Source organism: Corythoichthys intestinalis, chromosome 16 (genome assembly GCF_030265065.1).
Source record: "Corythoichthys intestinalis isolate RoL2023-P3 chromosome 16, ASM3026506v1, whole genome shotgun sequence".
Taxonomy (NCBI): Eukaryota; Metazoa; Chordata; class Actinopteri; order Syngnathiformes; family Syngnathidae; genus Corythoichthys; species Corythoichthys intestinalis.
Window position 1 is genome coordinate 42,046,263 of NC_080410.1, and position 27,965 is coordinate 42,074,227.

The window sequence follows — 27,965 nt, forward strand, 5'->3', positions numbered from 1 at the left end:
CGAATAACCGCTAGCGCCGTCAATGGCAGCCAATGAGTTAAACGAGTGCCCTATTCAGGGTTTAGTCAAGTATGCATCGTTAAAAATAAGCCATCTCAGACTTCTTGATGAACATGTCAATGTACATGTCGTCGAGAACAGGCGAATCCAGAGTTTCAGGTCTTGGTGTAAAGTTGTTCTGAGTCATTTGTCTGTCGCATCACCCGTCACCAGCCGTCAAGGCTGGATCCAAAATTCCCTCTCCGCACACAATCACAATGGCCTTCGCCTTGATGCAAAACATAGCTCCGTGTCAGGATAATAAGAAAGCGACTGAATGCTGACTGCGCATGCCTTTTGTGTTTTCCTCGCATGGAATGGACGTGACATTGTCATAGGTTGACAACTACAATGCGAGACAATTTTCCATTGAACATAACTTTGCAAACTAGAGGACCGGGAAGTGACTTTGACCTAGAGGGCGTGGCTAGGGAAAGGAGGTGGAGGGGGTTAAGGCAAACAGAGCAGCTACTGCTGGGAGATCCGGAGCCTGGAATTGTGTAAGCAAGCTTTGTTTTGTACATAACATGCTACACTACTCACACCCTCTCAAGATTATGGTTATCTGGATTAAGCGGAAAATACTGCCACAGCGAAAACTTCACCTGACGTGTGCCATGAACCAGGAAAAACATTAACATGTGTTCGTCCATATGGGAATAAAATATTTGAGCAAGGATTATTTTGTCATACTGGTGTGCATTGGAAAATGGGCATTCTGCAACATTGTTTGCTACACATAAAAAAGTACAATTTGAGGAACTGCAAGAGACAAAACAAAGATGTTTTTCCAAATGTAGTACCTAAAAGTAAACAAATTGGTGCTCATCCATAATTAGAGAGCTCAACTTTGTTTACTACTTCTCAGAGGCTTCTAGTTTACAGACTTTAGAAAGGGTCAGACATCTTATGATTCCTAACATAGTATTTTTCAAAGATGGGTGTGTTGGCGAGTACTGCCCCGAGGTCATGAAATTATAACTGCTAGTGTTGCCTTGCTAGTATTGGTGTCCTATTATCCATGAGAGGACATTGACAACAATATGCGCCTCATCCATTTGAACGAGGTGGACTACCAGTAAAGCCTGAGAGCTCATGTGTTAATACAGTACAAATGAAAGTTTGCTACTCCCCATAGCATTAAGTTTAACGTTCAATCCATTTTGACTGGGAGGGTTGGCAGCGACCAGTTTAAATGGATTTGATGTCTGTAACTGTCAATGACAGTGAAACAGTGAAGATGTACAGGCAACAAAACAATCGAGAGTTAATAGGGTATTGCAAAATATATTTATAATTGCGCTACTGAAACTTTGCAAAACAAAGAGAAAATGTTCAGCGACGGCAAACAAAGATTTACCACATTGGACAATTTTTTTTATATATATGGCGGAAAACACAGACAAGACTGAAAGAGCAGTTTCTGCTCTTGCGCTCTTCTTTAAAAGAAACTGCTGTATTTTAACCCAAAACAACTGTTGTGTTTGATGGAACAATATGTCTATATGCTGCCATAGCAGATTCATGGCGCATTAAAGTGCCTGTGACACGAAAAAGCATGTTTATTTCATAATACACACGGTATTTTATGCCCCTGAATGATATGGACCGCTTGGATGTGTGTGGAAGCGATCGCTATATTTATTTAGTTTTTTGAATCCCGCGCCATGAAAATGAGTGACTTCCGGCTTCGGTCTTGCATTGAGGAGGAGGGCGCTGTGACGTGTACGGTAGAAGACGTTCTCTTCACTATACAGTGTACTGTTGTGTATGAGGACGAAGGATTCAGCTGATTTTGCGGATTAATACTTTTATTTTTTGCATCACGCCAGCCAAACGGCTGCAGAAAAATCATTCTGTATGCGGGAGAGGCGTATGCGCCTTTTTGGAGTTTCAAAAGGTTCCCATTCACCGTGGATATTTACTGTGGGACCATTGGACTTACAAGGAAGTGAGTAAACATCTTGTTTTGTATTATGTCAAATACGAATACAGTGATTACAAAGTAAACACTATAAAATTCCTTTAAATAAAGGACTACTTACGTTTGATCATTGATAGGCATGTAAAAAGCTATCCTCATGCTCATTAGCAGTTAGCTGTTAGCACGTTAGCTGCACAACAATTCCAGCCACCCTCCTCCAGGGAACGAAATGTAAATTGCTCTCCGCCGGGCGGTTTGCCGATCCGCAAAGAAACTCGACAACCGGGTCGTCATGTCAAATAATCCAGGCTAGTTATGTGTGATTTTCCACTTCGAAGACTTTGAAACATCACTCGGTTCGGGTTAGCATGTCGGCTAGCTGTCACTCCTTCTGGTCTGTTTACATTCTCCGAAGCCGGGGAAGGGAAATTACATATGTCCGATTTAGGTGTCATAAAATATCGTTCGGGAGGTGTGACAGTAAAGGTGAAGTCGACTGTTTTGACCATTATGGAGTAATTTTGCCATGTCGTCTTGAATAAATGGATTTTTATTATTTTATATTCCATTTAGCACAAGATTGTTATTTGTCATGACCATGCCATTTATTTAGCAATTGGGGAAAGTACTTGGGTAAAAAGAATATCCTGTAAAAATATTGAAGTAAAGAGACAGAAACAATGACATTTTGCCGCTCTCTTCGTCGCGTTTTCCTCATTGTGAATAGTTCCCCCTCGACGGGCTGACTGGTCCTTCTCAAGCCATTTATATAGCTATTGGGGAAAAATACTTGGATAAAAAGAATATCCTGTAAAAATATTGGGAGTAGAGAGACTGAAACAATGACATTTTGCAGCTCTCTTCGTCGCGTTTTCCTCGTTCTGAACAATTCCCCCTCAATGGGCTGAATAGTAAAACCGATGGGCCTAGTCTACCGCTGACGTCATCCACCTGTTGGGGACGCTAAAGCCCTATAATTGTAGGCGTGGCTAACCGGCAGATTAAAAGACTAATTTCTCGTCATCTGCGCTTTGCTAAATTGTTGTATATAGTCGAATCGTCTCAAAATATGATTCTAATTCACATAATAATGCTGGTGTCATATGCTCTTTAAGCCCCCAAACTATTTTTGATTTGTCTGTTTTACCCTGACAAACCCCCGTTTACAGATGTCACGCAACCGCTTTTGTTTCAACCCAGCCATAAAACGAAGGTAATTACTGATATTTATTATTCGAAATGTCTGTCGTTTTTAGCTTAGAATCATTGAGGTCTCATATTTCGTTTAAAACACACACACACACAAAAAAAAAAACGACTTTAAAATATTATTCACTCACATATTTTAATTTTTTAAACACATTATGTCACAATGAAAAAATAGCGTCAGTAAAAAAGTCACGGATATCCACCTCATAACTATCGCTTTATTGTATTTTTTTTTTTTTTTTGTTACTGTTGCATTTTCTCCGATACGTTAGATGATAATCGATCCAAACAAAGAAAATTTGAAAACAAAATCGTTTAAAAGGGTAAATATATGAAAGAAAATCTCAACCACTCGATGTCTGCGATCTCTGCATCGCGACCTTTGTTATATTTCAACGTTTCATCCATAAAATTAAAAAAAAATCCAGCTGTGGCCATTCACAGCTTTGTCTTGACACTCGGTGATACATGCTACATGGAGTTTTTGGATCAAAACATCTATCTCATTAAAGTCACGCCGTCTGTAATTCTGCTCTCACATGCTCTCACCTCCAGATAAGGTTTTGCTGTTTAAATTTTTTTTTTTTTTTTTTTAAATGCCCTTCTGTTCAAAATTTTTCTTCCCCCAGGAAATTGAGATTTTAAGCTTTTCAATGTTGTATCACACATGCCTATCGGACAATTTTGAAAGTTGGCCAAATTGGGGGTCTCAGAGCGCAACTTCAAGTCACCTCAGTGTTTTCCGCCATATGTACAGTAATTGTAATAGAACCAGCTGTATTTATTAAGGATTTAGTGTAGGTTTTCAGGCTGTGGACTGGATTAATGGAATTATAATGTATTCTTATGGGAAAATCCTGCTCGACATACGACCATTTCGACTTACAAACAAGGTCCTGGAACGAATACACTTCTTATCTAGAGGTACCACTGTACTTTTTTTTTTTTTTTTTACGTTGCTTTAAAGACGCCACGTGATTGAACAGGCCATAGTGATGAAAGAACGGCACGCTCGAGTCTTGATTGGTATAATGGAGTCATGTGATTATCGTTGCGACGTCTCATTGGTGAAACTGGTAGACCCACTTTTGGCATCTCTGACACAAAAAAGTCAAATCTGATACATAGAACAAAGAGGAAAAATTTAATGATTAGTGTTGCCCAAAGAAGCGGAGGAAGAGTAGCGTTTTTTTTCCTCCACAAATCTACTCAAGTAAAGGTAAAAAGTACATTTGTCTCAAGAAGTTACTCAAGTAAATGTAACGCGTTACTACCCACCTCTGCCCCTGAGCTAGAGTCAAGTGTTACAGGGCCTGTCATCCTTGAGAGGCAGCACATTATCCACGCCCAAAGTGGCATGTCAAAAGGATTTCACACCACATGAAAGAGTGATTCAAAAGGACTGAAGCCTACAAGCGATGTAGAACAGCCTTGGCCTTTTTCTGATAAATACAAACCTTCCCCAAAATAACAAAAACAATGTGAGCAGCTATTGAATGAAAGCAAATGTGTCAGAGTCCTACCAACACAAACTGAGGCACAGCGTGCTCTCTGGCTTTCATTTACGCCTCTTTGTGCTCAAAACCGCTGAGTAGCTCATAAAAAGCGTTTCTCAAAAGATTAGAAAAACGCATTGTAAACACGCAAAATCACAATAAAGGCATTTAAACAACAAGCATCGTCTCCGGGGCCTGTGAACCTACCTGCACTGCCGTAGGACTTCGCCAACAACCAGGCGACACTTGAGCATATTTTTGCTTTAGTGCTGTCGTACAAATCCAATGGTTTGATATCCGGGACGACAAAAGTCTTCCTAATGAAATCCACCATGGCGGGGTTAGCTACTAAAAAAACAATGTGTACTAGCAAAAAAGGCTTCTAAAAGCGTGTAGAAAAAGCTCTAAACAAGCATTGTCACTCCAGTCGCGAATGATGGCTGGGAATACGGATGTAGCTGAGGGATTAGGTCGGGGAAATATCCAAAGAGGAGCTGCTTCCAAGCCTGCTAACGTCGTCCTAGTCGTTGTTATCAGCAGTCGAAACCTTCGTGGAACATTCCATAGGGCCAAAGCGACGGGCCAAGGCGCCGAGAAGCGGTGTTAAAGCGGACTATTCCGGTGTGTCCCCTCGTTCGACCGCATAGCGCTCTTCAGTGTTGGCGGAGTGGGTTCACCGTCGAGCCCCGCCGAAGATGACGGACTACCTGGTGCACGCCGGCGACGTCACTCAACAGGAGGACCAATAGAAATGAAGATCTCGGTAAAGGGGCGGGAATTCTCAGTTGTGAATGTTGACGCTGATTCACAGGTGCTTTCACTGCAGAGTGCAGAGCCGAATAATTTATTTTAAATGAAGAATTATGTACATAATGTACTTCGAAAGCTCGTATTGCAACTTAGTAACAATAACGCTAACGTCTTTAACCCGTTATAGCAAGGAGGGTCCAAATTACGGCCAATTGACTAGTTTTAATCAGAATTATGATATCATTGAATATGGCCCGAACAAGAATCCTAAATTGTTTACATTGTTGCACTTTTGATCTTTAACACTAGATGGGGCTAGTCACTTAAACAGTGTCTCTCCGTTAGGTCAGGGTTCAAAAAGGTGTTGAAATCAATGCAGAATTTCAGTATTTTGCTCTGAAATTAATTTATACATTTAAAAAAAATTCCAATGTGATGAATTGAGCTATTTTGGTTGCGATTTTCCTGACTGCTGTGGCTGGACATATTTTCTGTTCTTTAGTTTGTTTCAGTACAATTGCAAAATTCTTGTACAGGACCGGCCCTGGGCATAGGTGAGTTAGGTGGTTGCCTAAGGTGCCAAATTGCTTTGGGGGGACCCAGAAAAATTCTCACGCTATGATTCCAGAACATTTTCTAACATATCAACTATGTTTAACTAGGCTACATGTAACAAATACAGTGTTTGCCATTTCCAACTTGGCTTGTATTAGCCACCTGCTATTTTGTTGCACACGTAATGCAGGGAGGAAAGGTCCACACTTAGCGTATGTAAGCAGATCCACTTCACGAAAAAGGACAAATAATGGCAGGCGATTAAATCAAAGGTCATTCAAATGCACAGTTTCAAAACGAAATTATCACATAAAAAACTAAATTGCATAACTATAAATTACATAACGACCACCAAATAATTAGCACAGAACATGAAGTTATTAATCTTAAATGTATCAACAGCGCTGCAACGCATGCTGGGAGGCATGTTGTACAACAACAGTTATAGCTTTGTTTTTGGCAAAAATACTTTTTAAAAAATGTTTTTTCTTTGGGGCGGGAGGTGGGGCTCCTCGCTACACATCACCAAGGGGATCGAGTCACCCTGTTCTTATTATTTAGGATTATTTTGTTACTTTTAACTACCGTTGATGGAGAAATTAAATCCATTTTAATTGAGGTATTGAGTGATCATGTTTCACGGCAATATACATCCAACATAGAATTGGTTGTCTATGGGTGTCAATGAGGGAAGCTGCAAATAACATTGTTTACCAAAGTATCATATTTTGGAATTTATATTCCCTTTGTGCTGAAGGCTTACTTATTTTCAGTCCACAGGCAAGCAAATGTCAAGTCATCACATGATGTCGCTCGGCTTGCATCCCACTGCGGTAATTTTCTAAGAGGATTACCTTTCAGCTATGTTAATCGAATTATGAAAATATTTCTCCCCTTGTACGTACCTTTGGAAAAGTACAAAGTCCAGCCCCTATTGAACGTGTGTCCAAAGAATGTGATAATCGTTTACGCAGTTGGAAAAAAAAAAATACACATAGATCAGGATTTCAAGTGGATACTTTAAAGTCTGGTACAAGAGATGGCGATGTAATGTTTAACCTTGTAAATATGTAATGCTTTGTACAATCAATGTTGCTCTAAATCTAAAGGTATGCAAAAATATATGTACAAATACAGATTTTATCCGTTTAGAATATCCTTATTAAACAATATTCACTTCACCAAACATTACAATTTAATTCAAGACTGCTCAACTGCTTACTAACATTTATAGCTGAGAAAGCCTGCCTCTTTGTGGTCATCATTAGCAAGTGCATGCTACTTCAAACAAAACATGGCAGAGATGTGGCAATCACAGTCAAATAACCTAGAGGAGTCAATGAAAAAATGTACATGAATTCACATATGCCTATTTTATGACAGTAGAAAAATGAGTACAATGTAACAAAAGTCAGTAAGTGTTCTTGAGAAGATTTGCTCAATCATCTTTCAGGCCTCCGTACACAGCAGTGGGAACACTCTTCTGTTCCAGTTGTACCTCTACAAATTGAGAAAGAATTAGCAGTGAAATTCGGTTGAAAAATCTGCCTTGCTCTATTACTCACCCTCTGGGCCTTGCCCGTCATCTTCATCCTCATCGTCAATATCGATCTCATCGGGATTCGCTTGTTTGGCGAGCTCGCCCAACTCACTGCGAGATGCGTCGCTCCTGCAAATGCAGAAAATGAGAATATTAAACACGTGAACGTTTGGATCGATTCATAAAAAGCCAACAAAAGTCACCTAATGAAAAGAATCTTTTCTTTTGGCTTAGGTTTATCCAGCTCTGCCTCTGCCGCGAGCTGCTGCGCTTTCTGCTCCAACATTTTCATGTCGTCAATTCCCAACTGGCCTGGAGCGAGATCCGACACTGGATAAGAACAATTCAAGAGCATTTGAATCCTTATCGTATCTCCTCAATCATGAACAAGAAGCTTGAGGATCCATCGTACCCGTTCCTGTAGAGCTCGTTGTGGCTTTCAGCATCTGGGACGACATGAAGTTAACCTGAGTGTTGTACGTCGCCTGGACGCTGCGCTTAATTCGGAGCATTTCTCTTATGGTGTCCTCGTTTCCGTGACGGATCTCAAATTCCTTCCACGTCTGCCAAAATGTAGCTGTAACCTAAAAAATATATAAATAAATTTTAAAAATTGTGAAAAGGGTGGAAAAGCGACATTCAAGAGGAGACTGTTCTTACCCTTGGGTCACAGATCTGGGAGCAGTAGGAATAAATGGCCCTAGCCCGATCGATTTCACCCAGTTTGCTTTCCATGTCGGCGAATCGCAAGCACATGTCTCTGGAATGCTCATCAGGGAGTACCTGGAGGAATTACATACATTTAGAGCTGAAACGAATACTCGAGCAACTCAAGTAACTCGAGTCTAAAAACTGATCCGAGTAATTTTATTCACCTCGAGGAATCGTTTAATTTTACCAGCTCTAAGCATCACGTTTTGCCTGGACTACTTTTAATGCGGGACAACGCGCTGACGTCACGTGCGTAGAGGAAAGAAGCAATACAAAAACAAAAAAAAACTTACTGCAGCCGACAGCCGCTATAAACTACGCCGACGTTGCTAAAAACTACGCCTGCATGATGCTAATTTGGTAGCAGGTACTGTCCGATGCGTCTCATAGATATCGCATGCATTTAGGACTAGATGCAAAATGACAGACTCGGCCGCGTCCGGGCAGCGTTAGTAAACAGCCGCCATCTTTGAGCAGTACACTTCTCATCGCTAATAAATACAACGTTACTGTCACTCGGTCACGTAACGTTAGCTCTTCGGAGGGCTAGGTTTCTATTGATTATGACCACTGTCGATGCATGGCTAACGTGTCTTACATACAGGTTTTATATAATCTGTAAAAACACAGCGCTGTAGAGTGATGAGGGTGTAAAATTAAAACATAATAAAGCTACAGTGCCTTGCAAAAGTATTCGGCCCCCTTGAACCTTGCAACCTTTCGTCACATTTCAGGCTTCAAACATAAAGATATAAAGTTTTAATTTTTTGTCAAGAATCAACAACAAGTGGGACACAATCGTGAAGTGGAGCAAAATTTATTGGATAATTTAAACTTTTTTAACAAATAAAAAACTGAAAAGTGGGGCGTGCAATATTATTCGGACCCCTTGCGTTAATACTTTGTAGCGCCACCTTTTGCTCCAATTACAGCTGCAAGTCGCTTGGGGTATGTTTCTATCAGTTTTGCACATCGAGAGACTGACATTCTTGCCCATTCTTCCTTGCAAAACAGCTCGAGCTCAGTGAGGTTGGATGGAGAGTGTTTGTGAACAGCAGTCTTCAGCTCTTTCCACAGATTCTCGATTGGATTCAGGTCTGGACTTTGACTTGGCCATTCTAACACCTGGATACGTTTATTTTTGAACCATTCCATTGTAGATTTGGCTTTATATTTTGGATCATTGTCCTGTTGGAAGATAAATCTCCGTCCCAGTCTCAGGTCTTGTGCAGATACCAACAGGTTTTCTTCCAGAATGTTCCTGTATTTGGCTGCATCCATCTTCCCGTCAATTTTAACCATCTTCCCTGTCCCTGCTGAAGAAAAGCAGGCCCAAACCATGATGCTGCCACCACCATGTTTGACAGTGGGGATGGTGTGTTCAGGGTGATGAGCTGTGTTGCTTTTACGCCAAACATATCGTTTTGCATTGTGGCCAAAAAGTTCAATTTTGGTTTCATCTGACCAGAGCACCTTCTTCCACATGTTTGGTGTGTCTCCCAGGTGGCTTGTGGCAAACTTTAAACGAGACTTTTTATGGATATCTTTGAGAAATGGCTTTCTTCTTGCCACTCTTCCATAAAGGCCAGATTTGTGCAGTGTACGACTGATTGTTGTCCTATGGACAGACTCTTCCACCTCAGCTGTAGATCTCTGCAGTTCATCCAGAGTGATCATGGGCCTCTTGGCTGCATCTCTGATCAGTTTTCTCCTTGTTTGAGAAGAGAGTTTGGAAGGACGGCCGGGTCTTGGTAGATTTGCAGTGGTCTGATGCTCCTTCCATTTCAATATGATGGCTTGCACAGTGCTCCTTGAGATGTTTAAAGCTTGGGAAATCTTTTTGTATCCAAATCCGGCTTTAAACTTCTCCACAACAGTATCTCGAACCTGCCTGGTGTGTTCCTTGGTTTTCATAATGCTCTCTGCACTTTAAACAGAACCCTGAGACTATCACAGAGCAGGTGCATTTATACGGAGACTTGATTACACACAGGTGGATTCTATTTATCATCATCGGTCATTTAGGACAACATTGGATCAATCAGAGATCCTCACTGAACTTCTGGAGTGAGTTTGCTGCACTGAAAGTAAAGGGGCCGAATAATATTGCACGCCCCACTTTACAGTTTTTTATTTGTTAAAAAAGTTTAAATTATCCAATAAATTTTGTTCCACTTCACGATTGTGTCCCACTTGTTGTTGATTCTTGACAAAAAAATTACATTTCATATCTTTATGTTTGAAGCCTGAAATGTGGCGAAAGGTTGCAAGATTCAAGGGGGCCGAATACTTTTGCAAGGTACTGTAACTGTCAGTTTTGGCTCAGAAGTTATTGCTGAATAAAACACTAAGTAGCACTGGTCCCTAATGTGCTCCAATACAGCAGGTTTCATACATTTATTTTGAACACTGCCAAAACTCAAAATCCTATCAGGACTTACAGTTTAGACTAACTTTAAACTTAACTAGAACTTAAAAATAGCTTGACACAAATGGAAATTATATTGAAACACGTGGGGAAAAACACATAGCTTTCAAGTGATGTGCATTATCAAGCGTAATTACATTTTTAGGTAAGAAATATGTTTTTTTTTATAAGATCTAGAAGTTTTTTGAGTGAAAGCAGTGAATTTTTTTCTAGTCACATCTGAGATGCAATTGTTGGCTGTTTTCAACAATGTACATCAAAAATAAAGACATTGATTAACTGAAAATGGTTCAATATTCGATTAAATGTCTGTTTTTCCTCATGTATATTTATAATTGCTCTTTACCTAAAAAAAATGTTTTATCCGATTACTCCTCAATTAATCGATACAATTTTCAGTCGATTACTTTATTACTAAAATATTCGATAGCTGCGGCCCTACATAGATCCACAACCTCAGTCAGTCACACTCCAAATTCTACTATGGCCAAGACCAAAGAGCTGTCGAAGAACACCAGAGACAAAATTGTAGACCTGCACCAGGCTGGGAAGACTGAATCTGCAATAGGTAAAACGCTTGGTGTAAAGGAATCAACTGTGGGAGCAATTATTAGGAAATGGAAGACATCGTAAACCACTGATAATCTCCCTCGGTCTGGGGCTCCATGCAAGATCTCACCCCGTGGCGTCAAAATGATAACAAGAACGGTGAGCAAAAATCCCAGAACCACACGGGGGGACCTAGTGAATGACCTAGAGAAAGCTGGGACCACAGTAACAAAGGCTACTATCAGTAACACATTGTGCCGCCAGGGACTCAAATCCTGCATTGCCAGACATGCCCCCCTGCTGAGGCCAGTACACGTCTCGGCCCGTCTGCGGTTCACTAGAGAGCATTTGGATGATCCAGAAGAGGTACGGGAGAATCTGTTATGGTCAGATGAAACCAAAATCGAACTATTTGGTAGAAACAATGATTCTCGTGTTTGGAGGAGAAAGAATACTGAATTGCATCCGAAGAACACCATACCCACAGTGAAGCATGAAGGTGGAAACATAATGCTTTGGGGCTGTTTTTCTGCAAAGGGACCAGGACAACTGATCTGTGTTAAGGGAAGAATGAATGGGGCAATGTATTGAGAGATTTTGAGTGAAAATCTCCTTCCATCAGCCAGGGCATCGAAGATGAGATGTGGCTGGGTCTTTCAGCATGACAATGATCCCAAACACACAGCCAGGGCAACAAAGGAGTGGCTTTGTAAGAAGCATTTCTAGGTCCTGGAGTGGCCTAGTCAGTCTCCAGATCTCAACCCCATAGAAAATCTGTGGAGGGAGTTGAAAGTCCGTGTTGCCCAACGACAGCCCCAAAACATCACTGCTCTAGAGGAGATCTGCATGGAGGAATGGGTCAAAATACCAGCAACAGTGTGTGAAAAGCTTGTGAAGAGTGACAGAAAACGTTTGGCCTCCATTATTGCCAACAAAGGGTACATAACAAAGTATTGAGATGAACTTTTGGTATTGACCAAATAATTATTTTCCACCATCATTTGCAAATAAATTCTTTAAAAATCAAACAATGTGATTTTTCTGGGTTTTTTCCCCACATTCTGTCTCTCATGGTTGAGGTTTTCCCATGTTGACAGTTACAGGCCTCTCTAATATTTTCAAGTGGGAGAACTTGCACAATTAGTGGTTGACAAAATATTTATTTGCCCCACTGTATGATAGCTTGTCAATCAAAAAATCTGACCGTACCTCAATCGCCTTCTGGTAAATGGCCCTGGTGTAAGTGACGCCGTAAATTTCAGCTGCTCTCTTGATGTAGATATTGAACATCTGGTGTCTCTCCTCATTTTCTACCGCCTCTGTTGCTCTTTCGTAAACCGCCATAGCGTGACGTGCTAGGCCGTACTCCTCCTCCAGCTTGGCGTACAGCAGGTAGATCGCTGCAAGTGCGTGCACAGTGAGTTTGCATTTGGAATTAGTGATGCAGATGATGACTGACGATATTTAAAAAGCTACTCACTCTTGGCGAATTTGGCAGGACAGCCATCGAGGGCTTGCTCGAATAGATCTCTTGCCCTCTCCAGTTTTTTGCCTCCGTATCGATCGATGAACTTGGTGAGGTAAGTGTTCCAGATGTCGTAAACGTTCGGCCACTTGAAGAGGGCGATGCCGCGCTCGTACGCCTGGAGGGATACGACTGTTAGCGCCATGTTCATTTACTGATGTCATATTTAAATAACAAATAACATTTTTACTTTGAAGCTCTCTTCAAAGTAGTTGTGCTCTTCGAGGAACATGGCGTAGTTGATGACGATCTGCGGCGTGGCGATGCGCAGGTCAATAATGCGATCATATACTGCTTTTGTAGACTGAAAGAAGAATTCAAATGTAAATAATTCATGAATATATACTGGTAATATTTTTGGTTCCAATGGACATTTACAGCTAAAATTTTAGGCCTAAAGTAGAATAACATTTGATTCAACCCTTCCAGGGACAGTTTAACTTTAAAGCAACACTGGGTAACTTTTCAACCTTTATAAATTATATTGATAACATTTGTGATGATATGTCGACTGACAACTAGTTGAATGACACATCTTTTATAACTTGAGGTGGTCTGTATCGCTTTCACCGGCAATAATTTACTCTTAGGAGAGTGGCAGGAACCCTGCCAAAAAAACAAAAAAAAAAACTACTTATGTGCTGACTGCTTTACGGCATACGTCATTCCCCCCTTTCCGCATTCATTATGAAGACGGAAGTCAATGCGAACGCTTTCGAGCTAATTCTGCAAAGATGGCAGAGTAACAAAAGAGATAGCTACTAGCGGTGCAACGGTTCAGTTAACCCACGGTTCGGTTTGAACCTCAGTTTTGGGATCACGGTTTCGGTTCGGTTTGCCTTTTTTTTTATTTATTTTTTTTTTATTTTTTTTTTAAACCTGCCTTTATTTTTCTTTTTTAAAAATGAAATAAACACTTAAAATGTAAACATTTTTGACTGTTAAAATGCCTCTTAGCTCTTTGGCTGGTGTAGTGACTGACTACTGAAATACACACACAGTAGTAAAAAAGTTACTTGGCAAAGTCACTGGTGATACCTTTCATGTTTTTTTTTTTCCATTTAAAAAAAAAAAAAAAAAAACAGTAACCTTTGCTATGTTTAGAGGTCATTTAATGTTGTGAATCAACCGTTACAGTTGATAAAATTGCTCCCGTTTTTGCATTAGTTCCCTTCTGTCTACTTTTGACATGTGAAAATTTTTAATCTGCTTCATCCTTTAAAGATAGACTCAAGTCAATATTTTGCCGATTTAGGAGTATTTTAGATAAAAAGTTGCTTAGGTTCGCTCGGAAGGTTTACGATAACAGAGCCTTTCTGAGAAGTTTACTGCTCTAAAATGGCGGCTGTTTACTAACGCTACCGAGTCTGTCATTTCGCATGTAGTTCTATATGCAAGAGATATCTAGGCGTATATTGTATGCTGTCGGTTACAGTCAGGAAATACTGGAGCCACCTAGCCTAGCATCGCGTTTGCTACAGTGTCTCAACAAACACTCTTTTCTCGCGTCATTCAACCAACGTAATAACGAACATTGTCTCGTTGCAGAAACTGTGACCAAATCCGAACGGACGGAAAAAAAAAACGTAATGCACAAAAAACGTGCAGATTTTGAACGTAACATACGGCGTACACATTTAAAAATCAGTGCTCACTTGTACAAATTACGACGAGACCGTACAACTTGACAGGTATGAATTATAGTGGACCGTCACAGTTAGGTAGTAGCACTCTGTAGCACGGGACATCCAACTATATGTGGTCAGGGCGAAACTATGTGCTTTAGCGAAATCAACTTCGATGTCTTTGTGTGCCATTTCATAAATGTCGGGGATTACGTTGTTGGAGAAATATGTCCGCGAGCGAACAATGTAACGCGGGTCAAGCGTTGCAAATAAATTAACAAAGCCCGCCGTGTGTTTTCACTGGTGTCATCTTTGGGATTGTCCTGCCCTGAGAAAGTGATATCTGTGGGTGATGCCGGCTGAGTTGTCGGAGTCATGTTATCAAAGTGTTGCCATTCGCATGGGGAACAAGCGCTGAGCAATGCTTGCAATTTTTTAAATTTTTTTTTCAATATTTTCTCTCCCTCCGCATTGTAGTCCACGGGGAAACCGAAATGTTGCCACACCGCAGATTTGAAAGAAGCCGGTGCTTCCTCAAAATTCGGTCTCGCCACAGCTATTTGTTTTCTTTCTTGTTTCACTTTCACTTTGCTCGTAAGCGAGAGAGGGCGTTACTCGGCTTCCATTACACAGGTGCTTGACAGCGATCCAACATTTACTTGCGGGGCGGGAATTTCTCCACAGCTGTGCTTCACGTCACACAGAGCTCGATCAATTCATTCTACAAGCGTTTAGAATACATTAATTGCAAAACCGAAAAGGCGCGGTTCATAAAGGCGTATTGAACCGTACAGGGCGAATCGTACGGTTCGGCTTTGAACCGCAAACCGTTGCACCGCCAATAGCTACCAAGATATCAATAATAAACATTGGCCCAGCTTTCACTGACACCCCCCCCCCAGTTGCTAATCGTCATATGCTATTGTTTAGCCACAATTGGATTCATTACCTTACAACTATTCATCCTTCACACATTCGCTGGAAACAAATGTTTTTTAATCCATCTGCAGGTCACCGGGAGATTGATTTTTGATTGCTTGATGATTTTCCGACACTGTGCGGGCGTGCACTGGTCCTCATGGGAAACGCAGCGCCGGTCCTCATGGGAAACGCAGTCTTCCTTAAGGCAAACACTACCGCTTTTGTCCACCGTCGCTAAAATCGACCAAAACTAAAAAGTTACATAGTGTTGGTTGAAGTCTTTACAGAGCAAGTGACTATTTTTGGTCATTTTTAGGGCAACTGACTATTTTTGGTCATTTAAAAAATAAATATTAGCAATTAATATTTATATATATTTTCTAATTCTTAATTAGGTAATTAGAATTCTTAGTCATTATTGTACTTGTACTTTTATAATTTTAAATACATTTACAAATTAATGCAATGTTAATAAAAACTATTCAGATTTAAATGAGAGTAACACTCTATAGTTGCCCCCCCCCCCCCACGCATAGTTTTAACTCATTGCATGCCATTGATAGCAATTGACGTCCAATTTATTTAAACCGGGAATACTGGCTGTGATTGCTCATCTCTCCATGCAATTGACAGAATGAGACGTCCAATCCATTTTGACTGGGAGGGTCGAATGATTGGATGGCTCACGCCGTCAGTGGCAGCCACTGAGGTAAATGAGTACCTTATAAGCATTAAAAAAATCATAATGCAAGGCAGAGTTTGAATTAATTTAAAACTGTACCTGAAAGGTGCCAAGACTCTCTTCCAAGTCAGCCAACATGGACCAGACCTTCAAAGACTTGTAGACCCTGTTTTGGACCGGCTCAGAAGCATCAAAATACTCCGCCTTCTTGGACGGGATGGCTGTTGCTTTCTTTATTTGACAAATGAATAGTTGAGAATAACATGAACTCATACACTGTAATTGAAGGTCATTAAATGAACCAGAATTGCTCTAAAAAAATAAGTAACTTCCGTAGATTAAAACACCGTTGGTGAACCGAAATATACTGAAATAGTGGGAAAAAAATCCCTGTTGAGTTGCTAAGGCTTTAAACTTGTTGCTAATTTGATCCTAAATAAAAACATTAAAAAATAAAAGCGCGTCTCACCCTAAGTATCCTCAATGCCTGTTCATAGTTCTCATGCCGCAGCTCCATCTCTCCATATTCGCACCACACTGCAGCCAGGTCATCTACTTGCTTATAGTTCACTTTGGTGGCCTTTTCAAAGATGGTCCTGGCCTAAAAAACAAAAAAACAAAATAGCAGTCAATACTCATTCATCAGTTCATTCATTTCAGTTCCTTCAGGCATGTACAGGTACTTACATCATCCAGCTGTTGATTTTCCTCGTAGAATTTAGCAAAAGTGACCCAGAGCGTGTGTGGTTTTCCGGTGGCTTTCATGGGATCGACAGTCTGCACTGCCTCAGTGTATGTGTTGATAATCTGCAGTGTAAAGAAGGTACTTGTTATTTATTTAGTAGCTCACTAACCATTTACAAGACACTCATTTTAACCCATTTGCTTATTTGACAGCGCTAGACGTCCAATCAGACGGAATGTATTGGTCAATGGCACTAAAAGACAAGCTCTACCCAGCCAGTCCTCCCAGTTAAATGAATTGGATGCATGTCGTTTTCAATGGCTGACAATGATTAAATCCAGTGGTACCTCAAGATAAGAAATTAATTTGTTCCGAAACGGCTTTCCTTTGGCACTAGATGTCCGATCCACTTTGACTGGGAAGGGATGGTTGCTGTCAGCCCTCCCGGTTAAAATGGATTGGACTTCGAGTCACTAGCACTAAAAGAGGATAATTCACTGCCCAAAAACTATGTGAGGTCACTCCTAAAGATCTCCAGTTCAAAATAAGACAATGCCAAAAACTCACCTGCCTTGGAGTCCCCTCATACAACTTCACACGTTTATGCCACTCGTGGACATTGTGGGGGTTCTGGCGCAACAGTACACTGTTCAAAAGAAGAGGTCGCCGCGCTATCAGCTCCTCAAAGCGGGCGAGTCGAAGCTCCAGATCAATGTCATCTAGGCAGGAAAAAGCACAATTGTGACTGATTGAACAGGGATGATATACAGTAATCTGTTTCAGACGACTCGAAACGAACCATCTGGGTCCTGGCCCATCTCCGAAGTGGTCTCCATTTTGGCTGCGATCATGCTTTCTTCAAACTGAGCGTAACTGTCAAAGACTTGGGTGAAATCCCGGACGGTGACCACCGTAAGAATGGCCTCCTCATACACATCGCGAGCCTGTAACGCGTCATAAAGTTACAAACATTTTTGTAGTTTTTGTTGTCTAATAAATGGTGCAAAAAACACATGCCTTAATTAGTGTTTCGATAGACTTGAACATTTACAACTTGGCCGAGAATGAATCTTGCTTTAAGAGTGTAACGGTATTTGTATTCGTATACGGGCATCACAATTCAGTTCACGCAGTCGGTTGACAAATACGTTGTAGTTAATCCTCCTTTACTCCGGGTGGTCGGGGGGGCTTTACCGACACCTCTTGAAGTGTTTTTAATACAATCAAATCAGAAAATGTTTATTTGGCTCTAGCCCTTGGCTGAAGTCATTGAAACACTGAACATTTACTGTATGTTTGCACTTTTTCAAGAGATGCTTTTTCATATTACTGAGCCCTTAAAGCAGTACTTCTCAAATAGTGGGGCGCGCCCCCCTGGGGGGGCGCAGAGCGATGCCAGGGGGGGCGCGTGTGACCTCGGGGAACATGCTTTTTTTTTTTTGTTTTTCTGCCGTACTGGAATAAAGTGTACTTGCGCATCCACTCAGTGGGTGGCAGTGGCGCTCTCATTTTCAGAGTGCGTGCAGTATTTTTGAACTAAGGAAGAGCACTCATCACACAGAAAACAAATATGAAGAGCAGTGCGCCGCCGCCGTTTTCGAAAGCCGTTTCCCGACCGGACTCACTCACGCAGCGACCCACACGCCGCCGCCCGATAAGTGCCATTTTCGGCTTGGGATCGTAACGACGACCGCCCTCACCTACGGTTCCACCTCGGCTGCCGAGAATGCGCTTTGTTCGTGCCGTTTGCCTTTTAGCTTTGACTTTTAATACTGTGGGTGATGAGGAAAGACTGTTTACTGTGTCTAAAAATAATTATAGCGGACCGCCAGAAGCCAAATCAATTAAGACGCCACTTAAAGACATTCGACCCCAATCTCATTGATAAGCCGCTTGCTTGTTTTTCAGCGAAAACGTGCCGAATATTGCCAACAATCGTCCTGCTTTGTCAGTGTTATATCAGTAAACCAGTGAGCATTGTTAGCATGCTCATTGCAATATGACTCCACACCATTGCAAAGGAGGTAACACTGAGTGTGAGCAGCAAAAATAAAAACTGTCCTTCTGTCCAAGGACACTCTTTTTTTCCTTTATTCATTTTTGTTTTTTCGGTCAAATTTTTTGGCATATTGTCCTCATGAGTGAATGTTTCTAATCATTTTGAATTTGTTATTATTTACTGATTTTATTACATTTTATTTTTCTGTATCAAATGGTCAAAAATGTACCTTGAGTGTATTTTTACAGTTTGAATGTGACTTTTTTTTTTTTTTTTAATTCAGGCAAATTGATGCACGTCAAGTCTTCTCTGTTACAAACAAAACAATGTTAATAAAGTTTTACTTTATTATAAGTTGATCTATGTTACTTTTTTTTTTTTTTTTTAGAAAAAAAGGACACAATATTAGGCAGATGCGTAATTATAATAGTAATTTTATAGACAAATAATACTATTTACAGTGGCGGCAGAGAGTTTGGGGGGGCGCGAAACATTTACGTCTTGCTTGGGGGGGCGTAGCAGAAAATAATTGAGAAGCACTGCCTTAAAGGGACATTGACAGAAATGAAATACATTTCAGGCAATCTGGTGAGCACCAGATTGTTTCTTGTGCGCACCAGAAACTATCTGGTTTATATTATATTATATGCATTATATAGCATTTAAACTAGCGGAACATTGCTATGCAAGTTAGCCAATTCTTGCCTTGCAAATAAGAGCGTTGTTGTAAACATTGGCACTATATATCATTTAAGCTAGCAGACTTTTGCTATGCAAGTTCACCAATTGCAACAAGGCCACAGTTGGCTTACTTGTAATTGGCTAACTTGCATAGCAAAAGTCCGCTAGCTTAAATGCTACATAATGCTAATGTTTACAACAACTGGCTAATTTGCAAAGCAAAAGTCCGCTATCTTAAATGCTATACAATGCTAATGTTTACAACAATTGGCTAACTTGCATACCAAAAGTCTGCCAGCTTAAATGCTACATAATGCTAATATTTACCAGATTGATTCTGGTGCACATCAGATTCCTTAAATTTATTTTATTTCTGTCTATGTCCCTTCAGTGGCTCCGTAGTTTGAGAACTATTTGCGCTTTTATTTTATTTAAGCCAATGGAAAAATATATCTTATGTGGGAGTGTATGTTCACTAATAATGGTTTACAGTTAACTGTGTGTAGTCCAACATTGAAAATGGTAGTATCTTATTTTTATAAAAAGTTACTAAGCTGGCGAGTGCTACCTGACTCTGTTACCTCAGTCGATCCCTACAAAAAAGGGTGTGTTCTAGTTTTGCACCTAAACTGTAAATCAAAGAATGTTAGAACCATTAAAACTTGGGCTGTTATATTATCGCGTGAACGGGCGCTAATTAACTTTTTTAATTAATCACGTTAAAATATTTGACGCAATTAACGCACATGCCCCGCTCAAACAGATTAAAATGATAGAGTGTAATGTCCGCTTGTCACTTGTTTTTTTATGTTTGGCGCCCTCTGCTGGCGCTTGGGTCCAACTGATTTTATAGCTTTCAGCACCATGAGTGAGCATGGTGTAATTATTGACGTCAACAATGGCGAGCTATTAGTTTATTTTTTGACTAAAATTTTTTTTTACGAATTTTAATAAAACGAAAACATTAAGAGGGGTTTTAATATAAAATTTCTATAACTTGTACTAACATTTATCTTTTAAGAACTACAACTCTTTCTATCCATGGATTGCTTTAAGAGAATGTTAATAATGTTAATGCCATCTTGTTGATTTATTGTTATAATAAACTAATACAGTACTTATATACCGTATGTTGAATGTATACATCCGTCTTGTGTCTTAGCTTTCCATTTTAACAATAATTTATAGAAAAATATGGCATATTTTATATATGGTTTGAACTGCAATTAATTACGATTAATTTTTAAGCTGTAATTAACTTGATTAAAAATTTTAATCGTTTGACAGCCCTAATTAAAACACAAATTCTTAAGCTTGACGTTTTCTTCTATTTATTTTGCACTTTAGGGCTGCAACTAACGATTATTTTCATTATCGATTAATCAGACGATTAATCCGATAAATGTCACTTCTTTCAATTACCGTCATAATTTACTTCTAAGTTGTTTTCGGCATGTTGTAATAAGCAATGAAGACAAAATGGATGACTATTTGCTTCAACTGTATCGATTATCATATTTGTTGGCAACTAATTTATTAATCGATTTAATCGATTAGTTGTTGCAGCCTTATTGAGAAGCTAGTTTAGACAGTAAGATGTCCGAAAATTGGCAAAAATGTGAATTGCTGTTTTCCAAAGTATAAGCAGATTTTCATGTCAGTTCATGTCCTACTTCGACTTAACAAAAATATAATGACTGAGAATTTATGTTTTCAAGAATTAAGACAAGTTTAAGGTGAATAAGGTCCTAAACAATTAATTGATTATCAAGATAGTTGTCGATTAACTTGCTAATCGATTACTTGTCGATTAATTGTAACACCTCTTTTGCACTTTAATAAGAGCTGCTTTTGAGTTTTAGCAAATAGAACAAACTCAAATGTTGCGATAAAAATTGTTGTACCGAACCGTGACTTGTATGTACCGTAACACTCCTATGTGGCTAGTAGATTTATAAGTCTTGTTTACAAACCTTTTCGAAAAGCCCACTCCTGATGTAATAATCTGCTAAAGAGCACCAAAGCTTGCCAAGCTGATCGGTAAAGCGAGTGAGCCCGCCTCGGATGATGGCGCCCACATTTAAAGAAGTCACCTTATCGGGGTTCTGAGAAATCAGGTCGCACAACTCGTGCCACAACTGCATCAAGAATTCAAATAATATTTAGAAATATTTCTTACGGGAATCAAATATTGGGGAAAAAAAATAAAACATACCTGGTAGTTAGATTTGCCTTCTTTTGACACAAAGCTTTCATCATTGACAACAGCCGCTAGACGCACAGCAGCTTCATCCAAGCGTCCAACAGACTTAAGGTACTCAATGTATTCTTCTGCATTCTCTGGAGAAAGCTGCACATACACAATTTGATGTAAAAAACATGAGCTAATTAACGCTGTGACGAACAGCAGCTTTTGTCAGTCAGTACCTTGAGGTATCGTCGGTAGACTCGAATGGCCGTCTCGGGCAAAGGCAAGCTTCGGACAAAGCGAAGATATATGGGCCAGATGCGTGGATGCTGAGTAACTGGAAGAGCTCGGAGTGCACGGTCAAATGTCCGCCGGCTCCTAGTGATCTTACACTGCGACACTAGGAAGTGACAATAATCCGTCCATATCCTAGGCATCTGAAGGCAAGAAAAATGCACAAATTTAATCGACAAAAATAAAAAAACAAGCAAAATGAAATATTTGGTTCATTTTTTTTCCTCACCTTGTGCATGAATACTAACGCTCTTTCATGACAGTTATTGATTTCTTCATACACTGGTTCATTTATGCATTTGCCCTTGACTTGTTTTCTCCTCTCCCTCAGATAATTGTACCATAGTTTATAACTATGGGAAAGCACAATTAAAAAATAATTAGCTTTTCTGCATCAACATAATACACACGTATAGAATTTAAACGTAACAGAATGAAGCTCTCATTTACCTGCCAGGTAGCTCTTTTAGAGCTCGTTCATAGATCATATTGAGCACGGATTTGTCAGCATTCTGTTTAAACTCGATGTAACGCATCCAGCACTTGACTGAATATGGATTTCTGATGATCTCCTCTTCATATGGCAGATCATCATCTTCCTAATAAGAAATGAAATGACATTTGACCCTTAGCATAAATAATGCTATTCCGCCACAATAACTGTGATACTCTATTCGTGAATACAACGCATGGGTTTGCATTTCTGTACACAACTAAAGAAAACGCACAAAACGTATTAAATAGTCAAACTAGTATCCACATACAAGAATCATAACACTAACAAGTTAACTTCATCAACGATGCACATAGCATGCATAGCACAAGTGATTAGCACGTACGCAACAATCAACTATCTATATCCCCTATTTGATAAACAGTTATTAAATGAAAACTTACAAACATAACATCTTGTTTTTTATTTTGTGACGACATTTTCACCACGGGAGATGGCGGGAAGAATGTAAACTAGCACTGTTAGCTGTCGCTAACGCGGGCTAACTAGCTAACTTCCTCAAGCGTGTTGGTGAGAATCAGAGATCTTACAAAATGGTGAGATTGCTACGTCCATTGTCAAACTATAGATCACGTGTGCCATGTGAGCCAATGAAAAGTGAATTTGGTGCCGCCGAAAAGTCATCCTATCTGTCGTAAAACGTTATGTTGCATCTCCAATTGTCAAAAACAGACGTAATCGACCATTTAGGTTAAATTCATTCGACATTTTAGGGAGTAAAACATATAGCAGTGTATTGAAATATTTATTCTTAGAATTTTCCTCATTGACTGCGTTGAATCCAATGAGTTAACAAGTAAAAAGAAAGTCTTCTTTTTATAACATCTCTGAATCGGTACTGCGCAAGCGCAGGAAATATATTCGCGACGTTTTCTTTACGCCCCCAAGTTTTTTTTCCACAGTCTAAGTAAACTGATCAGACTTGAATAGATGTTTATATTTAAAAAATGAACATAATAAATGACTACAACTTCAATTAGCAAAGCAGTAGTTTTAACTATATGTCTGGAATAAAAAAAAATACATATTTATATGAATTACTTTTGTATTTTATCTCCCACTCACTACGCAAACGCAAAAAGGTAAAATTTTAATAAAGCTGAATAAACAAACTTAATTAAAATGTAGGAATTACATTCCATTGTCTGCCGACTGAGCTTTTGAACTCTCCTTGGAGTAAGATGCATTCTATTAAAGCAATGCTAGGTAACTTTTCAACCTTTATAAAATATTTTCATAACATTTGTGATATGTCAACTGATACCTAGTTGAATGACACCTCTTTTATATCTTGAGGGGTGGCAGGAACCCTGCCACACTCAAAAAAACCTACAAATATGCTGATTGCTTTACGGCATATACCCAGATGCGTCGCGTCCCATTAGGCAAACCAGGTAATTGCCTAGGGCCTCCAGCCAGCAGGGGCCCCCAGATTTAGCACACGCAGCTTTTCTGCACTGTCGCATCAACAAGTGTAGGGAGTGTTTCAATGCCATGGAATCATTTGGCAGATTATCTAACGATTCTGATTTCGAATCCCAATCAGCACTAAACATGTCACATACATTATACATGTTTATGAAAATCCAATCAGCTATTAATACTACATGACTGTGTTAAGAGTGACTCACCAATTACTCTCTGGAAAGTCTTTGCCGAATTGTTTTACGTTGATTTTCACAGGCCACCTCATTATTCATGTGACTAATTAAAGAAACGTTGATTTAAAAAAAAAAAAAAAGTCTATTAATGGGTCCATCATATTCCTCGTCAAATACTCTATAAGAAAAATATAACATATATGAATCTAAAATAATCCTAAACAATTTTATTAGCAAATTTAATACTCATTTCGGTCAGTAGTCCACCAATCAGTGGTTTTTACGGAATAATTTGAATTTGGTGGGTCGTAGGGCCAATCTGACTACTGATTTCGTACAAAGGTATATACCTCCGCATCCGATGGTGGTATTTTTGTGTTGCTACTCTTTCTTCTATTACTCCAAGTCCAACTGTCCCCCTAACTTGCACACGCTCGAAGGGCCCCATGTTGCTTGCTGCCTAGGGCCCCCAGGGACCCTTGCCACGCCTCTGCATAAACCACATTCATTATTAAGACGGAAGTCAATGCTAACGCTTTTGCACGAATTTTGCAAAGATGGCAGAGCAAAAGAGATAAAAAGTTTTGTCTGAGGATGAATGAATCTACCAGGATATACAGAATAAACATTGCCCTGGCTTTAACTCCCTGGCGTGACCCCCTTAACCGAACTTGTCACTAAGCCACACGATTGCTAACCGTCATATGCTAATGTTTAGCCACAAGTTGATTCATTACCTTATTACTTTTCGTCCTTCACACAGCCGCTGGAAACAGATATGTTGTTTATTTCATCTGCAGGCAACCATCATGATTTCAAGACACTGTACGGATGTGCGCTGGTCCTCACGGAAAACGCAGCGCTGGTCCTCATGGGAAATGCGGTCTTCCTTAAGGCAAAACACTACCGCTTTTGTCCACCGGCATCGCTAAACTCAACCAAAACTGAAAAGTTACCAAGTGTTGCTTTAAATAATCATTCAGCTTCTTTGTCAGACGTTGTGGGAAACCACCTTTATGTTAACTGATACTGACATTGACTGCAAAGGTTAAGCTTTGGGTCAAATGTTAAATGTCATCCAACTGCACTCCCCTCTAGCCCACCCATTACGATGCACCTGGCTAATAATATGCATTAAGCTTCACTGGTGGCGGCATGGTGGAAGAGTGGTTAGCATGTCCGTCTCACAATTCTTCGTGGGTTTTCTGCGGGTACTCATATTTCCTCCCACATCCCCAAAACATGCATAGTAGGCTGATTGAACACTCCAAATTATCTGTAGGTGTGAGCGTGTGCATGAATGGTTGTTTGTCCCCAGGGGTGGACTGGAAACAAAAAATGGTCCTAGCATTTCTGTCTGGGGTGGCCCACCTTGTGTGGGTGTATATGTGGGTGTATAGATATATATTAGTGCTGTCAGATTAGCGCGTTATTGACGAGACAATAATTAGGAGCGTGGTGATTTGTACCTTTTGTAAAAATAAAAAAGTCTTTGAACTGAAACAACTTTAGCCTCATGCAGGGCTGTCAACAGGTTTGCAGGGGCCCGGGGAACAAGAGGGCATTATAGGGCTTCTCGACCCCACCCCTGCCACCAGCTTCTCACGACAACATCATAAGCGGATTTTAAGGGGGGGGGCGCCCCCGATGGCCGAAAAGTGTCATTGGATGAAATTGACTTTCCTATATATATAAAAGCTGTAAAGCACAGGTGTCAAACCGATTCCAGAAAGGGCCAAGTGGGTGCAGGTTTGCTTTCCAACCAATGAAGAGGACACCTTTTCACCAATCAGATCTTTTACATGTGTAATTCAGTTCAACTTTGTCAGGTGCTGCTTGTTTCAGTAGGAAGTTCATTGGTTAAACTATCTGCACAGTATCGGTTGGAACAAAATCCAGCACCCACTTGGCCCTTTCTGGAATCGGTTTGACACCTGTGCTGTAGAGCAATAAAACTGCAACAGAAATGAATGAAATGAACTTTTTTTTTTTTTTTTTTTTATAATTGGTCAAAATTATTTTTCAAACCGATCATGTGACTAGCACCTTAGACGTTCATTTACTTTGCATATAAGTTCCCCCCCCAAAAAATTAAGGGAGGGCAATTTTACTTTTCCTAAAAAATATAACCAGATTTAAGGGGCTTCTGACTCAACAAGACATGGAAAAACTTATGCATGCATTCATTTTCAGCAGATTGGACTATTGCAACGGTATATTTACGGGTCTTGATAAAAAATCAGTCAGGAAGCTGCAGCTAGTACAGAATGCTGCAGCCAGAGTCCTCACAAATACAAGGAAGCTGGACCACATTACACCGGTTTTGAAATCGATACACTGGCTTCCAGTGAGTCAAAGGATTGACTATAAAATACTACTGCTCATCTACAAAACGCTTCATGGCCTTGGACCAAAATACATGCTTGACTTGTTAGATTCCTATGAGACATCTAGACCCCTAAGGTCGTCTGGAACGGTCTTCTGCATGTTCCAAAAACAAGAACCAAGCAGGGTGAGGCAGCATTTAGTTATTATGCTCCTCACCTCTGGAACAAGTTACCTGAACGTCTGAAGTATGCTCAAACTGTTAGCTCTTTTAAATCAGGGCTAAAGACGCTTTTGTTCAGCACTGCATATCCATAACTGGCTATATATTTCAATCTACCTGCTTTCTATTCCTCTTGTGCTTATCTCCATTGCTGATTTCAATTATTATTAGTAGTAGTAGTTTTGTTTTATTTTTATTTTTGTTTTATTTTTATTTATTTATTTTTATTCTATTTGTGATTAAATGCGATCTTTTATCTTGGTTTTTACGTTGTATTGATTTAAATGTGATTTTTATGATCTTCATGTGATGTAAAGCACTTTGAATTGCCTTGTGTTGAATTGTGCTATATAAATAAATTTGCCTGCATTGCCTTTTCAAATGATTTTTTTTCTTTGATGGAAATTTTTTTTTTGGATTCAAGCAACCTTTTTTGGGATTGAATGATCTAGACACAAATTTCCTACCCATAATATGTCCCAAACACAAAAAGGATTGCTTCAATCAAAACTTTTTCTGTGAAAAATTAAGTGTTCAAATGCCAAATTTTTCAATCTCTAATATTTTTTCGCATTCAAAATCGTTTTCTGTGATTGAAATTTTTTTTTTTGATTGATTTTTCTTTTTGAAAATATGTGTTTTTTAAAGCAACTTATTTTTTGATTGAATACAAAAACGTCGTAGCCAAAATGTGGCCCAAACACAATCAACATTACTTCAATCAAAAAAGGCAATCCCCCAAAAAAATTCAAAGAAAAACGGTTTTCACATGCATTTTTTTGACTTTCAAATTTATTTTTGCACTGAAACACATTTTTTTATTGAAGCGACTTTGATTGAAAATATATATTCTGATTGAATCAACTTTTTTTTTTTAAAGAAGCAACTTTTTTTTGATCGAATAATAAAGACACAAATCTACCTCCATATGCCTCCGCCCAAGGGATAACATTTTTGTCTGGGGTAACTACATTGGCACAACACCGGCGGGCGTACCATATTCAGTGGTTGACGATCTTTGGCGAAAAGTATTGGCTAAGCAGCCTGATTTAGAACTCCCCTCAAGAATGATGGGAAACAAAAAAATGCTCATTGTCATATTATTTTAAATGTTCTTGTAAGATAATTTTATTGCTGACCCTGCATTTTGGAGTCATCAACATGTTGTGCCCCCCCTGCCCCAAAAGTCAAACTCCGCCTATGGACACCATACACAGTACTTCTAACGCTTTGCAAGAAATGACAGTGTAAATTTTCAAATTATTTAATTTGAGATGGACAGTTAAATTTAACAGACCGTAATGTGATGTGGCACAATATGAACAAACAATTTCCATATATTATCCCATGTACTGTATACTACAATCCAATCCAAGTGAGAGTGCTATGCCTGCCTGCTGAGCAACAAAACAGTATAACTAAACATCCTGTGACTGCCCCCTCCACATCCCTGGGGTTATCCAGCCCTCAAACAGTGATGCGCCTAGATTTTTTGACAGCA

At 39.7% G+C, this 27,965-nt stretch overlaps 2 protein-coding genes across 3 annotated transcripts in view; both read right to left on the minus strand.

The window, feature by feature from the left end:
* The window catches only part of camsap3 (calmodulin regulated spectrin-associated protein family, member 3), a 74,004-nt gene extending 68,631 nt beyond the window's left edge, over positions 1 to 5,373 (minus strand). For both annotated transcript variants that reach the window (XM_057860843.1, XM_057860842.1), the window contains exon 1: positions 4,876 to 5,373. In XM_057860843.1, the coding sequence (XP_057716826.1) occupies positions 4,876 to 5,002 (127 nt within the window). In that variant the 5' untranslated portion in view covers positions 5,003 to 5,373. The remainder of the gene's footprint in view (positions 1 to 4,875) is intronic.
* Positions 5,374 to 6,955: 1,582 nt separating this feature from the next.
* xab2 (XPA binding protein 2) lies at positions 6,956 to 22,858 on the minus strand. Its single transcript, XM_057817982.1, has 19 exons — positions 22,699 to 22,858; positions 22,252 to 22,400; positions 22,031 to 22,154; positions 21,747 to 21,944; positions 21,535 to 21,669; positions 21,293 to 21,457; positions 17,439 to 17,583; positions 17,207 to 17,358; positions 16,642 to 16,761; positions 16,424 to 16,555; positions 16,054 to 16,185; positions 12,917 to 13,030; positions 12,682 to 12,844; positions 12,411 to 12,601; positions 8,174 to 8,296; positions 7,926 to 8,097; positions 7,717 to 7,843; positions 7,539 to 7,642; positions 6,956 to 7,473 (listed from the first exon to the last, which is right to left on the minus strand). The coding sequence occupies exons 1-19, from the start codon at positions 22,732 to 22,734 to the stop codon at positions 7,412 to 7,414; spliced, it is 2,544 nt and encodes an 847-aa protein (XP_057673965.1). The 5' UTR covers positions 22,735 to 22,858; the 3' UTR covers positions 6,956 to 7,411.
* Between the last annotated feature and the right edge of the window lie 5,107 nt (positions 22,859 to 27,965).